Raw genomic sequence first — 22,912 nt, forward strand, 5'->3', positions numbered from 1 at the left:
AGTAGATTTGAAGCTGAGTAAAATTGTGAGTGAGTAGATTTGAAGCTGAGTAAAATTGTGAGTGAGTAGATTTGTAGCTGAGTAAAGACACAACTGAGTAGAGTTAAGCCTGAGTAAAAAAAACTGTGAGTAGATTCGAAGCTGAGTAAAATTGTGAGTGAGTAGAACTGTCACTACTTCCCTTGAGTAGAGATGTTATGAGTAGAATTGTAACACAGTCAGCTACAACTCTACTCACATATTTTAGCCTATCGATAAAATCTTAGCAATTCTTTGTGAGTAGAGTTGTAGCTGAGTATAAATATAACTGAGTAGAGTTAAACCTGAGTTTTAAAAAATCTGTGAGTAGAGTTGAGGTTGGGCAAAGTTGTGAGTGAGTAGAGTTGTAGCTACTTTTCTTAAGGAGAGAAGTTGTGAGTAGAATTGTAGCACAACTCAGCTCGAAGTTTTGGAGTTTTTACAAAAAATCGCCCGCATACGGAGTAAATAAGAAGTTTTTTTCTTCATCGGAGTGATCTAGATTTTATTTAAATGCGGATTTACTCCGAAACGGAGTTTTAATTTTAAAATAAACCTCTTTGGAGTGAATTTCACTCCCAGGGGATTTAATCCGCATTCCCTGAAAATTTGTTACAGTGTCAATATAAATGATCTTCTATCGTTTGAAAAAAATCAAAACATTATTAGTCGAGCAGAATTATAAATTTTTTTAACGCATTCTTATACTAGATCTTTGTAAATAATAAATACAATTTTTTATTAAATATTTAGCCACTCGAGTATCGATTATTGACATTCCATAAAAAATGTATTTACAGTTTTCTTAGTATAGAATTTTCTGTATTTTTTTTTGTACATATTTTAGATTGTAAAAAAATTAATATGAAAATGTGTCAATAATTGAGTCTCTTATTTTTATATAAACGTAATTCAGCAGCTCTCTTTTTTCAGTCATAAAAATTTTCATCTTTGAATTTAAATTACACTTGTAATTTAAAAATTTAAGGGCTGTCATTTTTTTCAAAAATTTCATTTCCCAAAAATTGTAACTCCATTTTTTTTTAAGACAGATTTCTCTTAATGTCAAAAATTATATCAAAAATTTTATCACACTCGTACATTTTTAAAATGTCTGCTAATTTTTTCCAAAAAAAAAAAAAAGTATTTCTAATTTTTAAAAGTGGATCGTAAAAATTAACTCTAGTACCTGGTGTAAAATAAAATAAAAAACTAATTGACCTGTGGTCAAAATAATTAAAAAAAAAAATTTTATATATTTATACATATCAATATATTTTTGGAATAATTATAAATGTGATATTTAATTGCTCACTAGTGCCTTTAAATAAAATTAATAAACGACAGTAAAGTTGCCGGACATCTGACAGTTTTTTAAATTTTACAATAAAATAAAATTGTTTTTAACAAAAAAATTAAAAAACGAACTTTTAGAAAAATCTAAAGTCAATATATGAATTTTTTTTTATTTTATTAATTTAATTGTTTAATTTTTTTATATGTAATTTAAAAATTGTCTTATGTCTGCTGCATTTACACTCATAATTAATCATAAAAAAAACTCAACTATGAGATTAAAACCAAACTAATAAATTTTGTAAAGCCGCTAATTATAAATTATAATTATTAAGAATAATAAATATGATATGATTGATGTCAATTGTTGATCAATAAATAAATTTAAATAAAAGGTAAAAATAACAAAACAAAATAAAATAAAACCGGTACTCATTATACTTTACGCTGTGGATAATCAAGCGAGTCGCTGTGTTAAATACAAACCACCACTGAGACAAAATGTAAATAATTATAGTAACGATGAAGTTGCAATTTTATATTTAATATTATTAGAAATCAATTCATTCTTTATCGCGACACGCAACAACGATCCTACAATTGTCTTGTGATATAATTTTAAATAGTTTGTTTCTGGTCAGTTATTTTATTGGACTTCCTGGTTTTACCTGACCGGTGTCTCAGTACTGTAACGTTAATTATTATTTTATTTTATTAGAAAAGGAAATCGTTACCTAAAGTCTTCGAAAGAGAGTAGTCTGGTTTTAAGGCTGGTTCTCGCAGACTCAACTGGAATCCGCGGCTAAAAATGGTACGTAACGTTTTTATTCCGGTGTATTTTTTTTTTATTATTTTACTGCACTCCCTTCTTAACTGGTTCTGTGCTCCAGCGGCCGTTTCTCATCTCGCTACTCTGATCTGGACTCTGCTAAAAACTAGAGATAGAGACGGAAATTAAACCTGCATGTTTTGTTGACAAAAAATTCATTTTTTTTTTAATTGCGACTCTAATATACTTTTTTTTTTTTTAATTATTTTCAAAATCTCTGTAAATAAAAATTATTGCGGGTAAATTGAGTCAACTTTTTTTTTATTTATTTGTGTTTATATTTTTTTTAGGCGACTGAAGTTGTTGTAGATATGGTCCCCGACCAAGAGTCGGAGAGTAAATTAAATCATCCAGATGATAAAGTCGCTCAAATAAATATTGAGATTGAGGATACGGATTCAAGTAAGTAATTATTTTTTTTTTTTTATTTAATTTATTTGGTTCCGTGACAACTGATCCCAGACAAGTAATCACACGATGATTGATCCCACTGACAAATTCATAAAATAATTAGTTATTAATAGGGACAAGATTTTGGCCTTATTTTTAAAATAAGTAGTTCAAATTTTTGCTATTACGGCGGAAATATTGGTCTTATTAAAAAAGTTTTCGAACAAAAGTTGTAGGAAATTTAATTTTATAAAAAAAATGTCTCTTATGATTTTTTTATACGATCAATATTTTCGCTGTAATTTAAAAATTAAGATTTATAATGAATGATTCAAAATTTGGGAAATTATGAAAATCTTAATTTTGAAATTACGGCTTTTTTATTAGTCCTAAGAAAAAATTATAGGAGACATTTTGCTTAGAAAATTAAATTTCCTACAACTTTTGTTTGAAAAATTTTTTAATAAGACCAATATTTTCCCCGTAATATAAAAAATTTCTCACCACTAATTATTAATTATTTTTAAATTAACGCAAAAATCCTGGCTCTAGTTATTAATTAATTACTATGACATGAGTAATTAAAATTCACTGTAGTAGTTGATAAAAATCAATTGTTGATGGGATCAGTTGACGGCACACCAATTTATTTATACCTAAAATAGTAGTGGTTTTTTTTCGGGACAATCGAGTCGTTAAATATCGAGTCTAAAAAAAATGACCCATGGGCCAGTAAATTTAAATTTTCTGTCAAAACAATTTTTGAAATTTTTCAAATCTTTTACTACAAAAAAAAAATTTTTTACTCGCAAAATTGATAATTTTTTTATTTAAAATAAAAAAATTTTGAAAATTTATCAACAAAAATTACAATTAAAAATTTTAATCACCGAAGTCAAAATATATAAAATAATTTATCATAAATGTATTGATAAAAAATTATCTTTTGCAAGTAATCAAAAAAAAAAAAAAAATTCTTATCATTAGAATACTTATTAATATAAATTTATCAACAAATTATCGAAGTCTTATTCAGCAATAAGACTGAGTCCTTTGAAGTCTTCAATAATTATTATCTTCAAATTAAAACTTCAGTAAACTTCACTTACAAAGTAAGTAATTAATTACTCACTTGAGTTATTAATGAAATTGTAAATTTATAAATTAAGTGAAGTAATTGACAGTAGAAAAATAAATCCCATATTGATTTGTCGGTGTAATTACATATTAATAGTCTCGTTACGTTAACTGGGCAATCGATGCTAAGTGCCGGTTAATTCTCATTTATAAAATATTTAAAGTAATCGTCACCGTTTTACGAGAAAAAATAACGTGTCAGCAAAATCCTTCAACAAGTTTTACTAACTGGCTTTAATACTTAATACCTCTTATTACCGTAAGTCAATAATTGTTTTTTTTACGTACACACATCCATGCTTCCTGTATGTCGATGCTAATTATTTTTTTGTGTGCAATAGACATGGAAATAACGTCAAGTCAATGCCAGTTATCCCGACTATAGTAATTCGATTATTTATATATATATTTTTATTATGAAGGGTAATTGTCGTAAGAACATATTCATTTTTTTTGTTCACGATTCAAACGTAACAGACGTCCGCGAATCTTCATCGCGTTAACAACTCAATTTTTTTTTATCTACTAAATTTTTTTTGACGTTTATTTATAAATTTAAAAATTTACTTAAATTTTTTTTGAGATTTTGAAGAAATATTTGATTTAAAATTTTTTTTGCGATGTCGAGTGTTGTGACCATCGATGTTGAACCTTCGGAAAAAATTATTATCAACACTGATTCTGTTAATGGTAAAAAAAAAATTAATTATTTAATTGGAAGTTTTTATTTTCATTTAAAAAATATATATGGTGGCTTTATATTTATATATTGTGATGAGTAGGATTATGAATAAACGATAGACTAGTAAATTAATACTCGAATTTTTTTATCATCAATTTAGAGAAATTTAAATATTTATAATTGAAGATTTTTGAAGTATGATTTAGATAATTATGGAATAATTTATCTAGAGATTTGGCGGCGAATTTGAAAATTTGAAATTGAAAGTTGACAGGATAAATATTTGAGTTTGAAAACTGAAATAAATTTGTTTTAAAAAAAGTTTTAAAAATGAAATTTAAGATTTGATTTTTTGAATTTTAATTTTTCCCGCTCTTTTGCTAGACCTAGAGCTAGGACTTTAAAATGTTGATATATTTAAAATTTACATAGTATTCATTCATTGGACTGTCATATAATTTAATTATGATGAAACTAAAGAACTGTAGAAAAAAATATATGAATATGAATCAGTCACAAAAAAAAAAAACTAAAAATATGCACATGCAGAAAATTTAAAAAACTAAAAGTGGAATTTTTTATAATTGATCGTTTTTAAAAAAATAAAAAAATTATTAGACCTCGGCGAACTTTTATCATTTATTTTACACTTAATTACTCATAATTAAAAAACCTTAATGATAATAATAAAATTTTAAATGTGACTACAAAATTATCTTACACTTTTTAAATTTATTAATTAAAAAACAAAGTAATTAAGATTATGAAATAATTATCCATAATAACAAACTATTAAAAAAACTAATTATAATAATTATGACAGTAAAGTGAGCGTACGTCTGACAATTTTTAAAACTTTTAAATAATAAATTAAAATGTTAATAAAATAAAAATAAAAAAATTCATGATCCTGAAGTTAGTTGACAATTAACAATTTTCGGATTTTTTTTCTTCACCAATTACAAAAAAAAAAAAACTAAAAAAATGCACATGTAGAAAATGAAAAAATCTATATGTGCAATGTTTAAAAATATTTTTTTTTCAATAATTTATCGTTTGAAACAGAGTCCAAAAATTTATTAACGTCAGTTAACTTCGGTATCTCAAAAATTCATGTCCGGACAATTCAAAATTCAGTATATGTATTTTTTAAAAATTTTATTATTTTAATTATTCAATTTTTTTTTATGTAATTAAAAAAATGATACTGAAGTTACCCGACGTCTATAAAATTTTGAATTTTTTAAGAAGCCATAAATTTAAAAAAAAAAATTGCACTTACAGTTTTTTTAATTTTCTACATGTGCATTTTTTTTTAAATTAAATCGTCGATAACAAAATTTGAAAATTTTTAATTGTCTGCTAACTTCAGGATCATATTTAAAAATTGTCGTGTCTGCTACATTTGCACTCATATAATAATTAATAAAATTAACAAATCGCAATTTATTTTTCAAACAAAAAAAAATACATAAATTATTTATTACTACATTTAAATTTCATACATCAAATAGTTTTCCGGTAATAAATAATATTTAATTACATAAAAAAAATGACAATAATAATTTGCATTTATGTGAACTCATGAGTTATATTATATGATAAATATATAATAAAATAAGAAAGTAACATCAAGTGAAAACGAAAACGAACATATATATACATATATTTTATCATTTTTTTTTTATTTTTAAAAATACAACAGAAACAGAAAAAGTGAAAGTGAAAAATTACACATGTATACTAGTGTAATCTTACGGTATATTTTAGTATTAATTTTATCTTAAATATATATATATATATATATATATATATATATATACATACATACATATATACATTTATATATAAAAGTGGGAGAATACTTGAACTCCTACTTTTTCAATTTCCACCAATAAAAATATATACTAATATACATATAAATATATATATTTATATATATATGAATGTATGAGGTTGTTATGAAACAAGTAGTTTTTTATTATTATTATTTTTGATGACTTATTAAAGTTAGATGTTACAGCTCGTGTTCAGAGTGACATTTACATACAAGACGAGTACATGTGTTATATATTTATAAATATCAAATATATATAAAAATAATATCAAGTTATCTATTTGAATTATTGATTACTCGTACAATAATTAAACGATAGAATACGAAACAATAGTTTTTAACGATCGGTTTCTGTGTGTCATTTTGACAGTTCTACGTAAACAATTCAATAAAAGTAACAACGGTATGTACTTAGTACTTGCAAAAAAAAAAAAAAAACAATTTTTATTACTCTGTTTATCTCTTATCGTTAACGATTATTTTTTTTTTGTACAAAGTCTAGAATATAAAAAAGATAAAATGGAAAATTGAGTGACTGAATGCAGCAGATATGAGAATTTTTAAATTAAAAATAAACGAATTAAAGAATTAAAAATATGAAAAATAAAAAAATGCGCAGACTAATTTTGAAATTCTGTAGATGTGCATTTTTTTAGTTTTATTAAATTTAAATTTAATTCGCTTATTTCAAATGTTTTTAAAGTGACAGTTGTCAGCATGACAGAAAAGTTGGCGGACATCTGACAGCTTTTAAAATTTTAAAATAATAAAATAAAATTGTTTTTAACAAAAAAATTAAAAAATGAACTTTTAGAAAAATCTAAAGTCAGTATATGAACTTTTTTTTATTTTATTAATTTAATTGTTTAATTTTTTTATGATACTGAAGTTAGCAAACGTCAAATAATTTTTTGAATTTAAAAAAAATGATAAATTATAAAAAAAAAAAATATTTTGAAAAATTGCACTTGTAGATTTTTTTATTTTCTACATGTGCATTTTTTTAGTTTTTTTTTTTTTGCAATTGATTTGGTGTAAAAAAAATTCAAAAATTTTTGATTGCCTGCTAACTTCTGGATCATAATTTTTTTACATGTAATTTAAAAATTGTCTTATGTCTGTTACATTTACACTGATAAAATTTACATGACCCTAAAGTTAACAGACAATTAATAAAAAAAAAAATATTTCAAAAAATTGCACCTATAGTTTTTAAAATTTTCTACATGTGCATTTTTTTAGTTTTTCGTTTTTCGTAATTGATTCGTTGGAAAAAAAAATCCGAAAATTTTTAATTGTCTGTTAACCAGGATAATAAAATTGACAGATGATTTTTGGATTTTTTTTATATGATCAATAATAAAAATAAAAAAATGCACATGTAGAAAATTAAAAAAACTATGGGTGGAGTTTTTCAAAATATTATTTTTTATTTAATCTGCAGTGATAAGAAAAATATAATAAATTAATTATGACATTTGTTAATTAAAAGTCATAGTAACAAAAAAATATTTTTTTTCAGCTACGATGAATGGGAAACCTGTTTTGTTAAATCATGCTGATGTAAGTTTTTTTTATATTGATAGTTTATTTTTTAAAATAAATATACGATGTGTTAATAATTGTATGAGTTGATATATTATTTATGAATTTATGTAGAGATGGTTATTTTATTCTAGTGATGGGTTGTCATCATTATTATTATTATTATTATGCGTTGCAGTGGAATGGAGAGTGTGTCAAGTTGATTTAGGAGTTATGAAATTTTCGGTGTTTAATTAATATTCATATTTACTCAGCTGTCTTTTATTTTACTGGCTTTCAGATGGTTCAAAAAACCAGAGACGCATTTTACAGCGGAAAAACACGAGCTTTGAAATGGAGGATTCATCAGATAAAACAGCTCAGGAGGATGCTGGAAGAAAATGTTGAGCAGTTTCATTCGGCGTTAAAGTCTGATTTAAGAAGGGTAATTTATTTAATTAACTTCCGGCAATTTCATGATTTTAATTTATTTATTTGTAGAAAAAATTTTTATGATACTGAAGTAGCCGGCGTCTGATAATCTTTGGATTTTTAAAAAACGATAAATTATTAAAAAAAAAATATTTAAAAAAAATGCACATGGAGTTTTTGAAATTTTCTACATGTGCATTTTTTTATTTTTTTTATTTGTTGAAAAAAAAGTCAAAAATTTATTAATTGTCTGGTGACTTTTGGATCGTAATTTTAAGATACTGAAGTAGCCGGCGTCTGATAAATTTTGGATTTTTTTTTCAATGATAAATTATTAAAAAAAAAATATTTAAAAAAAATGCACTTGTAGTTTTTTAAATTTTCTACATGTGCATTTTTTTATTTTTTTGATTCGTTGAAAAAAAAGTAAAAAATTTGTTGATTGTCTGGTAATTTTTGAATCGTAATTTTATGATACTGAAGTTAACCGGCGTCTGATAAATTTTGGATTTTTTTTTAAATGATAAATTATTAAAAAAAAATATTTTTAAAAAATACACTTGTAGTTTTTGAAATTTTCTACATGTGCATTTTTTTATTTTTTTTATTTGTTGAAAAAAAAGTCAAAAATTTGTTAATTGTCTGGTAACTTTTGAATCGTAATTTTATGATACTAAAGTTAGCCGGCGTCTGATAAATTTTGGAATTTAAAAAAACGATAAATTATTAGAAAAAAAATATTCAAAAAATTTCACCTAAAGTTCTTTCAATTTTCTACATGTGCATTTTTTTCTTTTTTTTTTTTTGTAATTAATTCATTAAAAAAAAAAATCCAAAAATTTTTGATTGTCCGTCAGCTTAGTAATTTTTCTATGCTTAGTTTTAATTAAATATTTATAATTTAATTACTGAAAAATGATCATTAAAATATTTAAGTATTCAAAATAATATATTATGGAGGTTTACAAATTTCTTAATAAAATTTCCTAATAAAATTCATGAGTGATTACCAGGAAATAATTTATAAAATATCTAAATAAATTTATACTGAAATTGAGATGTAAAAAAAAAAAAAAATAAATAATAAATTGAGGTAAAAAAATGTAAATTCAAATTTAATCAAAATAATTTTTATGCTATATATATATTTCAGAGTAAATTCGAAAACTGTTGCCTTGAAATAGATTACACATTGAATGAGATCACGCATATGCTGAGGCACATAAAAGAGTGGTCAGCTGTCGAAAAGGTAAAATTTAAATATAAATTACCATAAAAATAAATAACATATAACACCTTTAAACTCTCTCCTATAAATATCTTTATCTATTTTTTTTATTATCATCATCACACATGACGTTAAATAATTTAAAATTATAATATTACAGCCTCCAAAAGATCTAGTGAACATTCTCGACTCACCGGAAATTCACAAAGATCCTTACGGTGTTGTTTTGGTAATCGGAGCATGGAATTATCCGCTGCAATTATTATTAGTACCAGTTATTGGTGCAATTGCTGCGGGTAATTGCGTTATTATGAAACCATCAGAAGTATCTCCAGCAACTGCTGATACCATTGCCCGTTTGGTCCCGAAATATTTAGATACTGTGAGTTTATATAAATTATTAATTACTTTAATTATCATATAAAGGGGTGGGGAGGAAAGGGGTCTGAGATACAAAAAAAGATGATACTGAAGTTAGCCGACGTCTAATAATTTTTGGATTTTATTTTAGACGGTAAATTATAAAAAAAAAAATTTGAAAAAATTGCACCTGTAGTTTTTTAAATTTTCTACATGTGCATATTTTTATTTTTTATTTTTTTGGATTTGATGTGTTGAAAAAACAATCCGAAAATTTTGAATTGTCTGCTAACTTCAGGATCACAAAAAAAAGAGGATATTTTTGTAATTTTTTTTTCAGAGTACCTTCGTTATTAAAATTCTCAAAATTTGTGACATGATTGAGCATTATTCCAAGAATATTCTGTGAAATTTTCATAAAAAAATATTGAAAAATAAGCCAGTGGTAGTGGGGAGAGACCAGTGACCTTAAAAAAGTTTCCATGCCGTAGGCAGGATAACTTATGGCTGCCTCATCTGAAATAAAAAAACCAAAAAGATTTCTTTAGTACATAAGTTTATCTTGGATTTGAACGACGGAATAAACAAAATATTCATTTTTAATTATGAGTGTGAATGTAGCGGACATCAAACAAATTTAAAATTAATAATAAATAGAGTAAATAATTTAAAAAAAAAAAATAAAATTTAAAAAAAATGCGCATTTAGAAAATTTTCAAATTAATAAGTGCATTTTTTCAAAATATTTTTTAAAAATTATTTACTCTATTTATTTATAATTAAAAATTTGTCTGATGTCTGCTACATTCACACTCATTTTTAATTTCTGGTAAAGGTGCAATCAAAAAATTCTGATTTTTCCTAAAAATTCTTCCTTTTGTTTAATTAAAAAATGAGTAGTTATTGAAAAAAGAAATTCTTCGTTCAAATCTACGATAAACTCACGTACTAAAGAAATCTTTTCGGTCTTTTTATTTCAGCTGAGCCAGTCATGAGTTATCCTGCCTACGTCATGGAGACTTTTTTAAGCAACTCGTCTCTCCCCACTACCACTGGCTTATTTTTCCATATTTTTTAATGAAAATTTCACAGAATATTCTTGGAATAGCTTAATATTAAAAAGTCTAACATTTTTTTAAAGATAAATTATTTTTATTAACGAACTTTTATCAATTAATTAACAGGAATGTTATCACGTCGTACTCGGTGGTGTCGCTGAGACATCCGAATTATTAAAGCAGAAATTTGATTATATATTTTACACTGGCTCCGGTAATGTTGGAAAAATAATTCGTGAGGCTGCTAATAAATATTTGACACCAGTGACACTCGAACTTGGCGGTAAAAGGTATCAATTTATTCAATCATTTTTTTTTAATACAATTAATCAGTTGATTCATTTATTCAATAATAATTACAGCCCGGTATGGATTGATAACACAGCAGACTTAGATATCACAGTGAAACGTGTACTCTGGGGTAAATTTATAAACGCTGGGCAAACATGCATCGCACCGGATTACGTTCTCTGTACAAAGGAAATTGAAAATAAATTTATCGAACGCGCAAAAAAAATAATCAAAGACTGGTACGGCGACAACCCGAAACTGAGCATGGATTTGTGCCGTATCATAAATCAGAATCATTATCAGTGAGTTGTTGATGTAATTTTTGCCTGAAATCCTTTAAGTATTTTTGTAAAAATTAATTTAACTTTCTTTTGACTGCAGGCGACTTGCTAATTTGTTAATAAACAGCGGGAAAGTCGCCGTGGGAGGGGATTTAGATCCCCAGGAAAATTATATATCGCCGACGATTCTCGTTGATGTTAAAGCGAGTGACCCAATAATGCAGCAGGAAATTTTTGGACCGATATTACCCATCGTTAATGTCTCGAATGCGTATGAAGCCATTAAGTTCATTAACGAACGGTAATTATATTCATTTATTTAATTTATTTATTTATTTGAAAGTAAAAAAAAATTTCTTTCATTTTTATGGTGAACTTTAAAATTCGAGGTTTAAATTTTTAAACGGCAGACGCAAAAAAATTAATAAAACTTTTGTTGCGTTGAAAAAATAAAACCGTCAGCTTCAAGTTCACCATGAACTTAAAATTTTTTTTTACACTGACTCATTAAATCATGAAATATTTAATTTGAATCATCGTAAACTCTACCTTCCACCTTTAATTAAATTTTATTACCAGAAGTAAATTTAGATGAAATTAAAAATAATTGATGTCTATATAAATATATATAAATAAATATTAATTTGCACATACAGCGACTGTCCCCTCGTAATGTATATATTTTCCAAGGATCGAGAAACACGCGATCTGTTTATAAACCAAACGCACAGTGGTGCCATTTGCTGCAATGACACAATAATGCAATATGCCGGTGAGTTATCAAAGGTGGAGGGTCAATATCTATGTATACATATATATTTAAATATATGCTATGGAAGCTTGATCTATAAATCTATTTTCTCGTGGCTACTTAACGCTTCTCTCAAAATTTACCCCCTTCGAAAATTTATTTACTGTCATTTATTAATTTTAATATTAATCCATATTTATTATCTGTTATATTTCTACATTATATAGGGAAAAACCATTAGCCATGTATTTATTTGGCAGTGACCATAAAAGTTTAAATTTATTTACTGCATGTGCATCTAGCGGTGCTGTTGTATATAACGATGTTATGTTGCATGCTACAGGTGAATTTCTCAAACTATTTATCTTCTCACTTTTTAAATAAATATTAGAGGTGTGCGAATTGTTAGAAAATTTAAAAATAATTATAAAAAATTTTTTTTAACCACCCAAGTAAAAGACAACTTTAAGATGTCTTTTAAAAGGATAAGACAAATTTTTTTTTGCAAATGTTGCTTCCGGAGACAGAGAAAATTTGTGTTGTTTTTCCTGTCTTATGTCAAGTAAAAAGTCTTTTAGATGACTTATTTTACCACGACTTGTAATTTACTTTTTGTCGTCAGTTGTGTCGTCTTTTAACCAGATATTTATTCGGTGACAAATTTCTGATCGTTTTGTCAACATATTGGTGCCTTATCAATATGTCAATTAACAGCCTAAAAACTGATGTCCTATAGATGTCAAAAAGGCGTGTGCTACTTGGGCGCTGAAAAATTAAATATTTTTTCCAATAATTCAAATTTTTATCAGAGGTAAATAGAACTCGGACACAAATCTACGAAAAATTTATTTCTCTCCCCAGGTAAAAATCAGCATGCATGATTCAGGCAAGACCAAGCATGATACATGCAAATTCATGTCTGATCATGCAAAGTTATATTCAGTCATGCATGAGGAATGAATTGTCACGCATGATTCATGAAAAGTCATATCTGGCCATGTATGAAGGGCAATAAACGTTCATACATGAACTTGTATGACTCAGTATGATTTTACATGAGCATACACGACCATGTCTGGATAATACCCATAATAGATCCATTAAATAAAAATTTAATATTTGAAAGCTGATCAGAATTTTATCGATTCGAATCGAGTATTTTTAAAAGTTACAAGTAATTTAAAAATTAATGACTACAGTCGAACTCCGTTAACTTGGATTCCATTATCTCGGAACTTCTCCTCAATCTTGACCCCCACTACGAGCTACGCAGTCTCCCACCCGATACTATACATTTGTATGTCTCTGTCTATATTTATCTATACATCATTCAGTATATGTAAGAGCGCATGCGTTGTAGTTTACTTTTTCTGGAAGAAAGGGCATCCGTTAACACGGAAATTCAAAGAAATTTCCGCTCCTCCGTAAACTAATCGTCCGAGTTAATAGAATTCGACTGTAATTCGAAAAGTTTTGAATTATGATCTTTTATCGGATTATTAGAAAATTCGAATTTTAAATCGAATAGTTATAATCGATTTTATTCGATCAACACACGATTCGCATACCCCTACTAAATATTTATCATCACCTTTAAATAATAATTATTATTATTTATTTATTTATTAATCACTACCGCGATCACTCTGCCGCCTAATTAAATTAAATTATTTATAAATATAATTAATTAACCCAGCTTTTAAACTGCAATTAGCTTATAAATAATTAACCTAGTGAACATATGTCTTTATAAATATAAATAATATATTTTTAAAAAATAAATTCAGTTGACTCCCTGCCATTCGGTGGAGTCGGAGGCTCTGGAATGGGGGCCTATCATGGTAAATTGACTTATGATACATTTACACACAAGAAAAGTGTACTTGTAAGAGACACTAGTTACCTTGGAGAAGTACTTGCTTCGTAAGTACTTTTTTTAAAATTATTTTTCCCGCGGAAAAAAATATTTATCACTAATGGATTTTGTTTTGGGTACAGAGGCAGATACCCGCCGTACAGTGACAAGAAATTGAAATTCTTGAGTCTTCTGTTGGCCAAAAGACCCGACATACCCGGGATAAAATACTTGCCGCATTTAATTATGTTCGGATTGGGAGTACTGGCTACTGTGGGGATCAGAGCTGCTATGAAGGTACACAAATCAGCACACGCATAGTGGCTTAGTGTCATTTATTTACTCTTTTTTTATTTTATTTTTAAATTATTTATCAATTTAACGCACTAACTGGACACATGGGTATTTTATTATTATTATTCATTGAGTTTAATAACTTGTTAATATAAATCTATATAAATGTTTACTGTGTATTAATATGTAAATTTATATTTTTTATATCTTTTATTATTATTATTCATTGATTCGTTTATATAACGACTTATAATGTAATATAAAATATATAATAAATAATATATAGTGCCAAGTTTAAGTCACGTAATTTAAAAACCTACTTCAGTAATTTATTAAAGGGATTTTTTTTTTTAAGCATTTTCAAACAATGCCCGCCACTTTTTAGAAATTTTCAATTACTCAGCTGTCATAAGCGTATCAAAATTTTATCAATTGATTAAAAAAAAATTTAAGCACTCCCTCGCAGGTCTGGATGACGGTAAAATTTCGCCATTTCTACGGCAAATTTGCCGCAATTTACGGTAATTTACAGCAAGCTACGGTATTTTTTACAGAGAATTTCCGTAAAAACGGCAATTTATTGTACACGGAGAGGAATATCAAGTAAATATGACTATGTAGAGAGTAATAATTACATTACTCTTTAATTTGTATAAGCAGTGACATAAGAGCGGCGTGACACAAACTATAGAGTAATGTAATTATTACTATGCTGCAGAGTCATATTTTCTTGACATTTCTCTCCGTATAATTTGCGGCATTTTTACAGTGCAATACTTTACTTAATACACTGAAAAAAAAAAATACTGTTTTCAAGTATCTGCGTGTTTGAATCCTCCCGAGAAAATTATTTGTTTAATCTTAGTAATAATGTACTCCAACCAAGAATATTTTCTTAAAATAAGTATAAAAATTCTTAAATCAAGAAAATATTACTTGGTTGGAGTATACTTTTACTATGATTAGACAAATATTTACTCGGAAGGATTCAAACACGCAGATACTTGAAAACAGTATTTTTTTTTTTCAGTGATACACTTATCCAAAAAATTAAAGGAACAAGAAAATTTTATAAATTTTTTAGTGATTTTTGAAAGGCTGTATTTTCGTAAAAAATGATCGTTTCGAAAAAATAAAAAAAGCAAATTGTAGCTGAATAAGTTTCCTAAACGAGCCATGAATTGGTTTTTTCGAAAAAAATTTTCCCGGCCCCGTAGACCTCAAAAACAAAACCAAAAAATTTAGAAAAATTTTGTTTCGAGCATTTCTTACGATTCCGCAAAAACCGTGGCTTGGAAAATTATTTTGCTGGAAGATTTTTAAACTAGAGATTTCAAGCTTCAATTTGATTTTTCAACAGCCTTCCAAAAATCACTAAAAAATTTATAAAATTTTCTTGTTCCTTTAATTTTTTGGATAAATGTAGTAAAATACCGCAGGCTTAATTGTCGCAATTTTTTGGTAAATTAACGCTCTCTTACTACAAATTGACGGTAAAAATACTACACCTTTTCCGTAAAATACCGTATTTTACCATAAAAAGCCGTAACTCTTTCGAATACCGTTACTGTAATTACCGTGATTCAGATCCGCCAGAGTATTAATTGAAAAAAGTACAACATATTCGTAATTTCGCTGAAATCTAGAGATTTAAAAGAAAGTTACTTAGAGTTGTTATCAATTAGAAGCTAAACGTAATTTTTCGAATGAATTTTAGCGCGCAAAATTAAAAAATTCAAATTTTGCCGCGAAATACCGGAATTTTTCCAAATACTGTAAATTATGTAATTCAGATCCGCCAGGGTGTTTAAATAACATATATAGATATTTATATACATATATATTTATAAGTAATCTTCATTGAAGATAATAGACCATGAATATTTTACAGGAATTTGGATCACCAGAAGACCAACAATAAATCAAATAAAATAAAATTTGGCATTGCACTAAATTTACCTCATCTGAAACTGAAAAATAAATCAAACAAAAAAAAAAAAAATAAACAAAGGGACCAGTGGATTTTCACATTTAGTACAACTAGTATAATAATTATTAAAAGTTTATTTACAAAATTAGTTATCACTTGTAAAATATAATTATAAATAATTTTTTTTATAAGATTAAAAATTTATTTACACAATTACTGAGAATTGAAATTCCTTTTTTATTTATCGCCTTACTTATCATTTTACGTGACCAGGAAATATAAATATATTTAAATAATGAGACTAAGTACGTGCGGAAATGTTTTGAAAATTTTTTCGCTATCTATTTAATTTATAATTCGATAATGCAGACAAAGAAATAAAATTTTCAAATTTTATTTAAAAACAAAGAGAAGATTAAAAATTACCGAGTATATAAAGACCGTGTTCGGTAAAAATTTTCTTTTTGATTAAAAGTCAGCTCTGGAGTTCGTTCAATTTTTTTTTTTAATTATCCTATTAATGGGAAGAGTAATGAGTAATTTTTCAAATTTTCTGCTCATAATTTCATTGCTGAGCTCATTAGTTTTGAGCCAAAGATTATCTCTACAAAATGTACCGAAAGACATCACGGTATTTTTGAAAAACGAAAGAATATTTGATCAATACATGAACTGTATTTTTGAACGCGGCCCTTGTACACGTGAAGGTCACCGACTCCGAGGTAAGCAATACAATTTTTTTTTCCGCACGTATAATTTTTCATATTTATATATAAAAATTTTAGAAATACTACCGGACTTTTTTGAAAGAAATTGTTCAGACTGCAGTGAACGCGAACAAGAATTAGCTAACCAAGCACTGACATATATCAGAGACAATAAACCAGATGTTTGGGACAAATTAATGGACAAATATAATCCACCAAAACGACCACGGTCATTTCTTCAAACATTATTTGGATTTTAATAACGAACTTGTCTAAATTTTCAAGATCTGAGGCACAAAATGCGAGAGAAATCGGGGAATTTTATAAAAATTCAAAGGTTACTTTTAATTGGTCGCTTCGTAAGAAGAAGATGCCACCTAGCGGCAAAAAAAAGATCTAGATTTTTCAAATAAATTTTATTATCAATTGAAAATAAATAAATTCACTAAAAAATTTGAATAATTAATGCGGTTTTTTAAAATTTAAAACTTTTATTAATAAAATTTAGCGGTGGTAATTTTAGTGCTTCGTGAAATGAATAAAAATAAATTTCTTCAAACATTATTTGGATTTTAATAACGAACTTGTCGAAGTTTTCAAGATCTGAGGCACAAAGTGCGAGAGAAATCGGGGAATTTTATAAAAATTCAAAGGTTAATTTTAATTGGTCGCTTCGTAAGAAGAAGATGCCACCTAGCGGCAAAAAAAAAGATCTAGATTTTTCAAATAAATTTTATTGTCAATTGAAAATAAATAAATTCACTAAAAAATTTGAATAATTAATGCGGTTTTTGAAAATTTTAAATTTTTATTAATAAAATTTTGCGGTGGTAATTTTAGTGCTTCGTGAAATGAATAAAAATAAAAATGAAAACTGTTTTGTAAATCATGCATTAATAATTAATATGAACAATTGTTGACTTTTTATTTTATTAATAATATATATATTTATATATATAACAGAACAGTTTACAAACTTATGGACTAGGCTTGAGCATCAATCAGAACTGGATCATGTTAGGTTATAAAAGTCAATTTTTACCACTAATTTTTCGAGTATTTTTTAATTGCCATGGCAACGAGAGCATTGTATTTGTCCAGCTCATGCGTAGTGTACCAATCTGTTATTTTATCGAAACTAACCAGCTGTTTTCTGGTGCATCTTTTACAGTTCGTCACAATTGCTTCGGGAAAGTGATCTGTAAAAATAAATATAACAATTTAGTATTTTTACTTCTTAATTACAAATTTTTTTCATTAATACGCATACATTTTATCGTTAATTATCTCATTAATTTGAACCATCGAAAGTAAATTTTTAAGCGAACGTTCAATTGACGCTTCGCGTTTCAAGTGTAAAAAAATTATAGCCGCCTTTTTTTGAAAAATGTTATTTCTTACTCGAATTTGTTTCCATATTTAAAATTACTCTGCTTAATACTTTGGCGCGAAAATAATTATTTAAAATTTTAATTCATTAAATTGCGCAGAAATTTTTTTTTTGACGTTTAATTTTTTTTCCAATATTTTAATTTGTAAAAAATTATTCGTATGTTTCAAAATTTAAATAACAGGTCAAGTATCGAACAAAAGTTGACCGCTTCGCGCTTAAGCTGCGCAGTATTAACCAGCACTTAATTAAATCATTAATAAATTAATTACCACAAAATAATTTTAGTTTTAATATCAATATTCATAATTAAAATTAATAAATCCTTTTTTAATAAGCCGACGCTTCGCGCTTAGGATGCGTCAATTTAAAAAAAAAATATAAAGTACTCAGTAGTTGAAGTTTAAATTATTGAGTAACATACGAGTGTGAATGCAGCAGACATCAGACAAATTTAAAATTATAAATTAATGGAGTAAAAAATTTAAAAAATGCGCACACAGAAAAAAATAATTTCTTGGCGCAAGAAATATTTTGTATTATGAATTGAAGACAAAAATTTTTCTTGGCTCAAGAATTTTTTTCTCGCCTGAAAAATTTTTTTCTTGTTACGAAAAAATTTTTTCTTGTCCCAAGAAAAGTTTTGTTTTCACTTTATAATACAAAAAATTTCTTAGGTCAAGTAAAAATTTTCTTAGAACAAGAAAAAATTTTTTGCGCCAAGAAATCCTTTTTTTCTGTGCATTTAAAAAATTTTAAAATTAAGAAGTGCATTTTTTAAAATTATTTACTCTGTTGATTTATAATTTTAAATTTGTCTGATGCCTCATACATTCACACTCACACAGAAAAAAAGGATTTCTTGGCGCAAAAAATTTTTTCTTGTTCTAAGAAAATTTTTACTTGACCTAAGAAATTTTTTGTATTATAAAGTGAAAACAAAACTTTTCTTGGGACAAGAAAAAATTTTTTCGTAACAAGAAAAAAATTTTTCAGGCGAGAAAAAAATTCTTGAGCCAAGAAAAATTTTTGTCTTCAATTCATAATACAAAATATTTCTTGCGCCAAGAAATTCTTTTTTTCTGTGGATGAGTAACAACAGTAATAAAAAAATATTTTTTTAATTACCTCGGAAAAATTTAGCGTCTGCACTAATACAAGGCCCAGTTCCCGCGAAACATTTGTAATAAGCTTCCCGCTGTCTCGCGTTGTTTAAAATCCCGTCCACATCAACGTAATCATATTTGTCTGAGTAAAGTTTTTCTTCGGCAAATCCAATGCCAGCGCACATAAGAACAAGGATAAATATTTTCAAGTCCATGTTTAATTTAAATATTAAAATTAATATAAAACACTGAAGTACACTAAAGTACAACAAAAGATCTGATACGAATGTGACAGGAAACAAGATTTCGGGAGGTATTTATACCGTTTTCGTTACGTTCTTTCTGCCAAGACTTCCACTGACGTCATGAACAACTTCTTCCCAGAGTGTTCTCGATTATATATATATATACATATATTTTTAGTCGTTAATTTTTTCCAATGTCCTCCGAAGGACGACCGAGCGACGTACGATTTGGTAGTTCATAAAATAAACATTTACTCTCACTTACGAGTTACTTGCGCGTTTAAAAAATTTTTGGAACATCGATTGTAGAATATCGAATCGGTAAAAATTTTTTACCGTAATAATTATTTATAATTCGCGAATTATGAAATAAATTAAGACGCAAAAACTATCGACGTGACACAAATAAATAAAATCAATTTTTTTCTTACATATGAATTTAAAAATTCGAGTTTTTAACCGGGAGACTGAGACCTTGATCGTCTTAAACTTTTTTAAACTTGGAAAAAATAACCCTGACATTATAAATATTGATTATTATTAATTATCAATTTTTACGTATTAACTGACGGGTAATTTATTTAATGGAAAATTTAGAAATTCTTGCAACAAAAAAAAAAAAAGTAACCTTGTTACCTTGACTTTTTTATTATGTTCCTCTACCAATCACGTGTATCAAGAGTTTTTATTTTACGTTTTATCCAAATAGCTTACGAGACTTGTTGCCTTATCTTTGAGAGTCGAAGGATAACCGGATGGGTTGAATGCTTTCGTTATAGTCCTTTTATATACTAATTTTATTTCATTTCATATATTCATTACTTTTTTTTTATCAAATTTACTAACAAATATTATATATTTTATTGAGTTAATTTTCTAAAAATAAATTCGCGGCTCGCGGGTTAAATAATCGTGAGTTTTTTTTGAGAGATTTATTGATACAGTGACAAATTCAATATACAGAAAATTTAAAATTATTATTGGTATTAGTAACTAATTGGTGAGTGATAGATTTGCTAATCATTTCCTGCTATCTTAGGAGTTTTTGGCTTTGGCATCTTGTAGCATTTTGTCGACGAACGAATTCCAGTTGTCTGGCTCGTGGGTGGTGTACCAGTCGGCGATTTTGTTAAATGCTTCTTTCTGCCACTCGGTGCATTTTTGGCAATTTGTCGCTATCGCTTCGGGAAAATTACCTGGTAATTTTTATTAAAAATTATTTAATTATAATAATTGTTATTTTTATGATATGATCCTGAAGTTGCCTGTCTGTTAACAATTTTTGAATTTTTTTTTCTACTAATTAGATACAAAAAAAAAAATTAGAAATATGCACATGTAGAAAATTTTAAAAGCTATGAGTGCAATTTTTTAAAATATTTTTTTTTTTCATAATTTATCGTTTTTTAAAAAATCCAAAAATTATTAGACGTCGGCTAACTTCAGTATCATAAAGTTAGCAGACATTTAAAATTAAAAGACATTTATTTAACAGATAAATAATGAAAAAAAATATTTCTAAAAAAATTCACATGTCGGAAATTTCATAAACTATACGTGCAATTTTTCAAAATATTTTTTTTAATATTTATTTTATTGTTAAAGAAAATTCAAAAATTTTGAAATGTCTGCTAACTTTATGATACTGAAGTTAGCCGACTTCTAATAATTTTTGAATTATTTCGGAAACGATAAATTACAAAAAAAAAATTTTCAAAAAATTGCACTCGTTTTTTAAATTTTCTATATGTGCATATTTCTTATTTTTTTTAGTTCCTGTAATTTATTCATTAAAAAAAATTCAAAAATTTTGAAATGTCTGCTAACTTTATGATACTGAAGTTAGCCGACTTCTAAAGATTTTTGTATTATTTCGGAAACGATAAATAACAAAAAAAAATTTTTTCCAAAAAATTTCAATTGTGTTCTAACTTCAGTATCATTTAACTTTATTGTTGTGTTATTTTTATATTTCTAAGAGAAGAGTTCACAGAAAAAAAGAATTTCTTGGCGCGAGAAATTTTTTTTATTATGAATTGATAAGAAAACTTTTCTTAGGACGAGAAAAAATTTCTTGGTTCAAAAAATCTTTTTTTCCTGCGAAAAAAGATTGAAAATTTTTGAATGTTATTTTTAGAAAAATTTGAGTGACTTTTCTTGCCCCACTTAATATTTTTATTTTTATTATGATCTTAATAAGAATTTTTTTTTTTAAAACTGGCGGGACTTTTAAAAATTTGAAATTTAGAATTTCGATCTTTTCGCGAAAAAATTCAAATTTCAAATAAAAATTTTTCTTAATTACGTAAAAAAATCTAAAAGTAAATTCTATTCACAATTAGAAAAATAAAAAAATAAAAAATTTGAATTTCCAAAAATTCAAATATTTCATCTCAAATAAATAAACCAAAATAATTATTTGTAACATAATTAAAAATAAAATTTTACCTTTCCAATAAGTCGCGTCTTCTGCACACGGTCCTTTATCCATAAAACAATTAAAATAAGTCTGTCTTACTTCGGTATTAGCCAGCGCTTCATCAACATTCAAATTATCATATTTATCTGAATAAAGTTCTTGACAACTGACAGCTGAAAAAATAACCGCTATCACCAAAAATCCCAAATATTTCATCTTCTCTAATTAAAACTTTTCCTTATAGGTTTCAAAAATTACTGATGTCTAAGGAAATACTGACGAAAGATTTTTTCAGACGGACTATTTATAAGGACTCCTAGTAAAGGTGTCCTCGATTACACGGATGTAAATATTTTTCTTAATTATGTAGTTAAAGTAAATATAAATGTTGGTTTATGGTATAAAATTGGCGATCGGACGTCAAGTCCAGGTGAAACAAAATTACATGTAATGAAAAATGTGTCAGTCATGACAATAAGACAGTATTTGTTTATTAGTTTTCCATTTTCTTGAAAAACAGCTAAATTATCTGTTATCTGGTAGCTCATGTTACTCATGAGTCATGAGTATGATTTAACTCTGACGGTTAATTTAATAACTGAGGTATTAAATAATATACCGCTTGATAAGTAAACATATTTATAAAATAGTTATGTACTTACATATTTTTTATTTCATCTTTGCTGGATTTTCTTGACAGAAATTTATACAAAATTTCGAGCTCATTTTTTTTATTGGAATTTTTAATTTCGTATTGTCGGTATAGTTTTCAAAAATTTTGTTATAAGGGAGAGAAGAAGGGGGCAAAGAGGGGTTAAAAAAATAAAATTATCGCCAGTTAAATTCTCTGGG

The 22,912-nt window shown here is 26.4% G+C and overlaps 3 protein-coding genes across 7 annotated transcripts; 1 reads left to right on the forward strand and 2 right to left on the reverse strand.

The window, feature by feature from the left end:
• The first annotated feature begins 1,984 nt into the window (after positions 1-1,984).
• On the forward strand, positions 1,985-16,406 carry LOC130666757 (aldehyde dehydrogenase, dimeric NADP-preferring). 5 transcript variants are annotated; one of them, XM_057468010.1, is made up of 13 exons: positions 1,985-2,125; positions 2,434-2,545; positions 7,712-7,752; positions 8,015-8,158; positions 9,299-9,394; positions 9,534-9,755; positions 10,918-11,081; positions 11,154-11,384; positions 11,464-11,664; positions 12,020-12,135; positions 13,902-14,037; positions 14,113-14,266; positions 16,155-16,406. In XM_057468010.1, exons 1-13 carry the CDS (start codon positions 2,123-2,125, stop codon positions 16,182-16,184), a joined length of 1,650 nt encoding a protein of 549 aa, XP_057323993.1. In that variant the 5' UTR covers positions 1,985-2,122; the 3' UTR covers positions 16,185-16,406. The 5 variants fall into 5 exon arrangements, with proteins under 5 accessions (XP_057323993.1, XP_057324000.1, XP_057324025.1 ...); XM_057468017.1 differs by lacking the exon at positions 12,020-12,135 and adding an exon at positions 12,342-12,457; XM_057468042.1 differs by lacking the exons at positions 1,985-2,125; positions 2,434-2,545 and adding an exon at positions 3,574-3,645.
• Positions 16,407-17,811: 1,405 nt separating this feature from the next.
• LOC130666818 (putative odorant-binding protein A10) lies at positions 17,812-19,703 on the reverse strand. The gene is made up of 2 exons (XM_057468120.1): positions 19,419-19,703; positions 17,812-18,099 (listed from the first exon to the last, which is right to left on the reverse strand). Exons 1-2 carry the CDS (start codon positions 19,609-19,611, stop codon positions 17,945-17,947), a joined length of 348 nt encoding a protein of 115 aa, XP_057324103.1. The 5' UTR covers positions 19,612-19,703; the 3' UTR covers positions 17,812-17,944.
• An 848-nt stretch (positions 19,704-20,551) lies between these two features.
• LOC130666813 (ejaculatory bulb-specific protein 3-like) lies at positions 20,552-22,342 on the reverse strand. Its single transcript, XM_057468106.1, has 2 exons — positions 22,090-22,342; positions 20,552-20,837 (listed from the first exon to the last, which is right to left on the reverse strand). The coding sequence occupies exons 1-2, from the start codon at positions 22,274-22,276 to the stop codon at positions 20,677-20,679; spliced, it is 348 nt and encodes a 115-aa protein (XP_057324089.1). The 5' UTR covers positions 22,277-22,342; the 3' UTR covers positions 20,552-20,676.
• Positions 22,343-22,912: the final 570 nt, after the last annotated feature.

The sequence above is a fragment of the Microplitis mediator genome, chromosome 1 (assembly GCF_029852145.1).
Source record: "Microplitis mediator isolate UGA2020A chromosome 1, iyMicMedi2.1, whole genome shotgun sequence".
Classification (NCBI taxonomy): Eukaryota; Metazoa; Arthropoda; class Insecta; order Hymenoptera; family Braconidae; genus Microplitis; species Microplitis mediator.

What these genes read in the sequence shown, in the direction of transcription:
- LOC130666818 (XM_057468120.1), bottom strand. Translation starts at nt 19,611, where the DNA reads ATGGACTTGAAAATATTTATCCTTGTTCTTATGTGCGCTGGCATTGGA. An exon ending in AGACGCTAAATTTTTCCGAG is followed by an intron (nt 18,100 to 19,418) that starts GTAATTAAAAAA and finishes TTATTTTTACAG; the next exon opens with ATCACTTTCCCGAAGCAATT.
- LOC130666757 (XM_057468010.1), top strand. An exon ending in CACAATAATGCAATATGCCG is followed by an intron (nt 12,136 to 13,901) that starts GTGAGTTATCAA and finishes AAATAAATTCAG; the next exon opens with TTGACTCCCTGCCATTCGGT. An exon ending in GGATCAGAGCTGCTATGAAG is followed by an intron (nt 14,267 to 16,154) that starts GTACACAAATCA and finishes AATATTTTACAG; the next exon opens with GAATTTGGATCACCAGAAGA.
- LOC130666813 (XM_057468106.1), bottom strand. Translation starts at nt 22,276, where the DNA reads ATGAAATATTTGGGATTTTTGGTGATAGCGGTTATTTTTTCAGCTGTC. An exon ending in AGACGCGACTTATTGGAAAG is followed by an intron (nt 20,838 to 22,089) that starts GTAAAATTTTAT and finishes AAAAATTACCAG; the next exon opens with GTAATTTTCCCGAAGCGATA.